A 7,411-nucleotide genomic window follows, 5' to 3' on the forward strand; every position below is an offset into this window, starting at 1 on the left:
GCCAGCAGTAGCCCACATAACAAAGTCGCAGACCATGACCATGATCACCACCAGGTTGGAGAAATGCAGGAAAGATGAGACCACAACAGCATAACCATCAAACTCCACACTTACACAAAAGTTGTGCGGCTGCAAGGAAAACAAGAAAGATTAGAGGAGCTCTTAATATCAGATAAGGCTCGAGCTGTCTAATACCGCTGGATCTATCAGATAAGGCTCGAGCGTGTCTATCGCTAACGGACAGTCGGCAGAAAAATAGCATTCTCCTTATTTTTTTTAGTACGTTGGGCACTCTACTGAATTTGCACGGTTCGTATTTTTGCACGATCAGCGCTTACTGCGAACAAAAAAAGGAAAAAAGCAGCGCACGGTTTTTTGTTTTTCGAGGGGAGCAGCGCACAGTTTCTGGTCCGATAGCACGAATATACAACAAGGGAAAACGAACTCATCTTCCCTAAAAAAAAAGAAAAAAAAGAAAACGAACTCATCGGTTACACTTCGCCGCTGTCCTCGTCGTGTGCGTGCGCAGCGTTGCCCACGTCGACCGGTGCCGCGCGCCGAGATCCTGTCCGGCTTGGCCAACTGCATCGTCGCCACACCCGGCTCCACCAGCACTGACTGCCAAGGAGACCTGACGTTTACCTTCCACGCCCCGTCGCGGTCATTGTCGTCGTCCATGTTTGGCATCAAACTAAGCCAAGCTGAAGGAAGAGGAAAGATGCCATCATTGGCGAGAATTGGCCCTCCTCAGCCACGTCCTTTCCCTTTCAGTTTTGACCTTACCGGCCATTTCATCGAACACTTGCCATGCACGGCCTTCGTCTCGTCGCCCACGAACTCCGGCAAGCGCGAGCACTCTTGCGACTTGCGTGCCGTATGATCTCCGGCGCCAGATACTCGTGCGTGCCAACGAACGACGTCGACGAGCTCCGGCATGGCGCCCTGCTGCTGCTGCTGGCTGTTCTTCGATCTGGACTCTGGAGTCCGTGGAGGCGCCCTTGTTTGCTGCTCTGGTGCCCGAAGAGCTCACGCATGAAGCATGCGGGCTGGATACAGGCGGCGGCGTTGGGGCCGGAGGTGCTGCATCTGCACGGCAGGGAATGCCTAAGCGGCGTCAGGGCGTAGAGGGTGGGCAGGAGGGGTTGGCCCGGCTCCAGCAGCTGCCGGATCTCACGCTCCGCCTCCACGCTCTGCAGCCACTCCACCATCATCGCCAACTGGACCGCGTGTCCCGTGCCGTGGTTTTGCTCCAGGCGCTGGTCATGGCGCTCCGGATCGTCACAGTGCCGCTCGGCGCCATGCTGGTGCAGGTCACCGTCCAGAGCTTCCGCCCACAGGCGGGGACGTATCCCAGTCTCACACGGCCAGCGCCTTGCTGCCGTCTCGCGCATGATTCAGAGCCACGAAAAGGGCTGAACAGCACAACAGCACAACAGCAATAAGCATACTACTGGCAAACAATCTTTACACAACACACTGCCCATAAGCTCGAGCAGAGCAGAGCAGAGAGCGAGGAAAAGACCTCTCCCATGCCTCTCAGAGTTTCAGTTTCAAGGTTTGAGATTGCTACATACTCCCTCCGTTCTAAAATTGATGACCCAACTTTGGGTCATCTATTTTGAAACGGAGGGAGTAATTAACTGCAATTTTGAGAGTTTCGAGCCTTCTTTTCTCCCTTTCTGCCTCATTCCAAAACAGCAACAACTCAAGATGACACACCGACCGATCATGGACGCTGAATGCGATACAGCATCAACCAGAGCATTAGCAAGAAACAGAAAATGAGCATGGCCCCATACACACACCATCTATCCATATGCGCACATCGCAATATATTAGCTCAAAATTTCATAACAAGTGGAAAACTTGACCCATCGATTCATAACAATGTTAAATCTAAATTTCTACCAACTATAAAAACCTGCAGCTTGCTAAGGATACTGAAAATATACCAATTCCTTACGCAACGAGCCACATGCTAAAATCAAATCTTAGTAATGTGTGACATCTAGTAACAGTATCCACAAGAAGAAAAGAAGACTACTACAAGGAACAGATATAACTGACAGAATATACATGCTTTGAAACAGCACCAGAAGCATTCAGCGTATTCTGTATGTACTCAATTACCAGCTTCAACAATAGTACAGATTACAGTTAGCTGCTAATGAGTTTGTCAGCAGCTGTAGTTAACCATCTCGGAAACCATACAGATCTAACAATCTAAGCAGTAAACCATCACATGAATCTACAGGTCAACTGTCCACAACATCGGACTCCCAGAACCCAAACCTCCATAACAGCCATGTGGCCCCAAGAAGCTCAATAGCAAATGAGGCTAAATGAGCCCACAGTTCTAACCCACCACGCGTTACTGGAAATTCTTTTACAGCGAAGAACGTCCCTTTTGCGAAGGTATTGATCCACAAATTAACCATCTCATTTGCTTTGTAGCTTTTCTTCCAAATCTCCTTGCTGATGATAAACTTCCTAATGACTGTCAGAGCGACACATATAAGAAAAGGACCTATGACTTTTTCAACCCCCCAACGAAGAAAAATGTTCTTTTCTGTTGCACTTGGAGCTGGCGAGCTGACAGCTGGTTCTTCTTTGACACTCTCGCTCCTGGGCCACAGAGCAGACATCAAGAACATGGCCAAATGAGAGGCCAGTGAGACGCACACTGATGAGAGGAACGTACCCCACATCCATCCCTTTGCCTGTCCACTGTTATCTGCTGGTTGTTCTGTGGCCCTTCTTACTTCATCACCTAACTTCTTCTGCAAATTTTCTGGTAAATCGCGATAGATTTCCCCAACAAGACTGGAAAGCTTTGAAATTAGAAGCTCACTTGTCTCGCTATCTTCAAATGAGTCATCCCTACGAAATTCGAGGAGACATAAAACTAATATCAGAACAAGAACCAATACTCACCCATAAACTGATGTTTAGTTCAAGGTTTTGAATTTTGACATCAACAAAATTTCGCTGACCCGCTATGAGATCTCCTAAATTTTGAAATGTGTTTAATCCATGATTGTTTTTTTTATGAATTTAAATCTAAAGAATAGAATATATACCTGTTCTAGCAGCAAAATTAGTGGTGCGCTCCTAACATGCATTTTCACAGACCTAGCTTTGACTCTCAGCAATTTCAGCTTGTTGACAATTTTTCCCACGGTAGGCATAAATTTAAATAAAACTAATAAACATGAGTCGTGGATTTCAAGCTCTGGACTTGTGCGATGAGAACAGAATAACCTACCATTGCGCTATGCCCGGTTTGATGTGTATAAATGGATTAGTCCTCTCTATATACGAACAATTAAATTGTTTCCATCAAACGAAATCCAAACATTTCTATCACCCTTGAAATGATCAGAATTTCGTGAAATTTCAGAAGTTTCATCGATTTAGTTGCAGCTTACAAAAATAAGAATTCCAACTGATTTCTCAAAAACAGAAAGAATCCAACTCAGTTATGGTAAACAGTGCAAATACTATTTTTGACCAGACCGAGACAGAAAACCTCACCTGCAGCGGTGAGGAAGATATCCGGCCTCCATCTTGACTAGCTCATCATCGCTTGCCCATGATCCCAATTCTCCCATCTCAAATCCAGCTTCAACATTATACTGCTTGAAGTTCCCATGTTCTCTGACTCCACCATTTTTCAGAAGGAGCTGCAATAGCTGCGCAGGTAGCAGAAGGTCCTCGTTTCCAGGCCGCGTGCAGGGGACTAGCGACGGCGGCCTGGTCGAGTTGTCGGTGCTGTGGCCGCGCGGAGCACGCGGCGGCACACGCGGAGGACGCAGCGGCGTGGGCGCTGGGATGGCGAGGCGCGGCAGCGGCGGCGAGGGCGCCGGGGCGGCGAGATGGGGCCGCAGCGGCGGGGGGGGGGGGGGGGGGGGGGGGGGGGCGGGACGGCGAGATGTGGCCACGGCGGCGAAGGCGCCGGGACGGAGAGGTGGGGCAACGGCGGCGAGGGCGCCGGGACATCGATGTGGGGCAGCGGCGGCGCTGGCGCTGGGACATCGAGGTAGGGCAGCAGCGGCGGCGAGGGCGCCGGGAGGGCGAGGTGGGGCAGCGGCGGCGATGGCGCCGAGAGGGCGAGGTGGGGCAGCGGCGGCGATGGCGCCGAGACTGCGAGGTGGGGCAGCAGCAAGGGAGGCTCTGGCGTCGGAACGTAGAGGTGGGGAAGAAGTTGCCCCGAGATGCTGCAGATTTGGGGAAAAATAACCTCCAGCGCGGAGGCGTCGATGATGACGGGGTCCACCCTAAACACGCCGGCGTCGAGGCGGAGCGGCCACCCGCCGGCTGTGAAGTTGGCCGGCACGGGTAGTCGAAATCGGAGGACGGGTGGAAGGGAAGGCAAGCGGATGGGGCCATGTCCCAGAGGCTTCTCTGCGTTCCTGCGGACGAGGACCGCCGTCACCAGCTGGCCGTGCCGATCGAGGACGGCGGCAGCGAAAAGACAAGGCTGCCCGCCGTCGCCGGGGAAGAGAGCGACAAGTAGACGAGGCCGCCCATGGCCGTCGAGCAGGGCGGCGCGGAGAGCCATCTCTCCTTCTTCCTCAGATCTGTTTTTCCGTAGATTGGGGCAATTTTTCGACCGTTGGGCTACAGATATGTTCGGCTCGGTGCGTTTTTCCCCTTTCTTTCCTTTTAGGGCTTTTTGATTTTTTGCCACAACTTCTTTTGGGCTTTGACAATTTGCCACCCCTTAAATTGTAATTGATCCATTCTTATCGATCACATGGAACTTTGTTATTTTGCCCTCTGTCAGGTGGGTCCTACAACAAATGTCCAGCATACCTCTCTCCCTGGATTGAACACGAACTAGGAGGTCTCGGTCTCTGGTCGCTTGCTCTCGTTCCCCTTCCTCTTGTCCGCAAGAACTCACGAAGACAACGACGACAGCGAGTTGCGGTTGGTGCTTCTCGACGGCAACGACGACCTGCACTTTGTGGTCCTCAATGTCGGCATGGGATCCAGCCCAAGAAGGTGATGCCCTCTCTCTCTCTTCCCCGTCCCCTAGGGTTACGCGACTAGGGCCCGGGCTTGGCTACCGGCCGCCGAGTGCACTGCTGGCGCGGGGGCAACGTGCATTTGCACAGCTGCGGCTGCTTGAGCTGCTGCTGCTGCGTGCATCTGCTTGAGTGTTGCTGCCGCTGCTGTAGCATGCTGGTGGTTGAGCGTTGTGTTGTTGCCAGTGGCGGCTCCAGGAATTTGCGACCGGGTATTCATGTGTATTCCTTTTGCCAAAATCATTGTTGTTTTTCGAAAATTGTCACTGTTTTGCCAAAATCAACACTGTTTTGTAAAAATCATGGGTATTCACATGAAGACCCAAGAATACCCCTAGCGCCGCCCCTGGCTGTTGCGTGTATTATTGCTATTTTAGTGTTGCTTGTTGTTGGAGATCTCATGGTGGTTTGATTGATTGTTGATGGCATACCACAAATTTAAGACGAACTAGGTGATGGTTGAACTAAAGATGGGTCATGGCTTTTTGGCAGACGACTTCGACCTTGAGACTTTCTTCTCAACCAAGCCAAGGTGAGAAAGCAAATTATCTCCTGACCCTTTCTATTGCTCATTGTTGAACACAACACACTAATTTTGTAGTGTGTTCTTGGTTGCTTATTGTCGAGTAGGACGCCTCCGCCACCCAATGTTTTCACAATAAATATTAGAGTAGCTCCTTATGTCGACAAGCTTGACGATGAAGTGAGCAACCTGTTGAAAGGCATGATGTTGTATTTGATGTAAACATTGCAGGACTGCTATCATATGGGATAATTTCAATGCTATCATGGCACAACATATCAAAATGGGGACACACCAGGAAGTCAAGTTGTTTGCATATGACTGTGTCTTGAAAACAATTGATCCGATGGGTAATGGTCAACAACTGGTGATGCACTTGAGGAGTGATCGGCGGAACTGGAAAGCAAAGAAATCATTTTTGTATGCTATGCTAATGTGGTTACATTTGTATACCTGATGCAAAGAAATCTGGTAAAAAGAGAGCTCCCGCTCCAAAAAGGCCAGCTGCCCTAAAAAAATCCCAAAAGCCACCTGCTCCCAAAAAGCCACCAGCTCCCAAAAAGCCACCAGCTCCCAAAAAACCTGCTAGTAAGAAGGCAACAGCAAACACTTTTGTAGAATGTAGTGCTAGCTCATCTGTGGTTGTTGATAATTCAAACTTGTCAGCTTTTGAGTTGGTACAGACAATGGGTAGTCGGCATAGAGTTTTTCCTAATGATATGGAGTTTTCACGGGATGATGTTGACCACCCAGCCACAGTGCAACCTCATGTTTGTGATGTGGCTGATAATAGTGAGATATGTGAGTGACGTGCTTACTCAGGAAGAACCACCCATATATTGGAGCTTGATGGAGATAGGTCCTCCCATATATGATGACAATATGTGGGGTCCTCTTGGTATCAACGATGTCGACATTCCCATAACCGGAGAGAATATGAGCGATCTTCTTAGTATCGACGATGAGGCGGTCCCTCAGCCACCACCTTCTCCACCTAGTGATGAAGTTTACATGTCCGATGAGGAGGACCGTCATATTTTCATTGAGGCCGCCATTCCTGTTGATGATAGTGTGCCACTGGATGAGGAGATTGCATATGAAAAAGAGAACCCACAGATACATCTTGGTGCTTTGTTTCCTTCAATGAAATATTTTCGGACGGCTATCAGACAATATGGAATTAAAAGAGAGATTGACATTTGGGGATATAAGACTGATTAGAAAAGATATCTTGGAAAATGTAGAGTGAAGGGTTGTCCATGGAGGATTACAACCAGAGTGAGGATTGATGGGCAAAGCATAAGGGCACTAACATTTTATTTAAGCATTGATATTGTTGTTATTTTTCTATGGTTTTCCTATGTTGTGGTGGGCTTCATATTGCATTGCAGGTTTCCAAGATTCTATGAAGCACAAGTGCCCCTCTACCGGTAGGATTAAAAGCAGCATGGCATCTCAAGGATGGGTAGCATAGAGGACTGTATCCATTATATAGAGTGACCCTACAATTGGACGCAAAGAGTTGTTGGAGAATTTGCAAGATACATATGGCATTACCATTGAGTATCATACAATGTGGAAAGGCAAAGATGTAGCGTGGAAAGAGATTTATGGTAGCATGAAGCAAAGTTTTCAATATTTGTTTAACTTGAAAGCAGAAGTTGAGAAGAGATCCCCACGCAGCACCGGAACCTAAAGTGGCCACCCAATAACCTAAAGTAGTTTTCACTCCCAACAAGCACATGATCACTATGCCACAATGTCTTTAAGGCTGTCTCATTCCGGTGACAAGAAGGTAACACGTCCACATACTCTAGTAACGTCTAATTTTCCTTGCAATTCTTACATTTCTCAATACACA

At 48.9% G+C, this 7,411-nt stretch overlaps 1 protein-coding gene across 1 annotated transcript; it reads right to left on the reverse strand.

Annotated features, from left to right (window-relative positions):
• Positions 1-2,101: 2,101 nt before the first annotated feature.
• On the reverse strand, positions 2,102-3,886 carry LOC123040536 (uncharacterized). The gene is made up of 3 exons (XM_044463351.1): positions 3,535-3,886; positions 2,702-2,880; positions 2,102-2,625 (listed from the first exon to the last, which is right to left on the reverse strand). The coding sequence occupies exons 1-3, from the start codon at positions 3,609-3,611 to the stop codon at positions 2,528-2,530; spliced, it is 354 nt and encodes a 117-aa protein (XP_044319286.1). The 5' UTR covers positions 3,612-3,886; the 3' UTR covers positions 2,102-2,527.
• Between the last annotated feature and the right edge of the window lie 3,525 nt (positions 3,887-7,411).

This window comes from Triticum aestivum, chromosome 2B (genome assembly GCF_018294505.1).
Source record: "Triticum aestivum cultivar Chinese Spring chromosome 2B, IWGSC CS RefSeq v2.1, whole genome shotgun sequence".
In the NCBI taxonomy this organism is placed as follows: Eukaryota; Viridiplantae; Streptophyta; class Magnoliopsida; order Poales; family Poaceae; genus Triticum; species Triticum aestivum.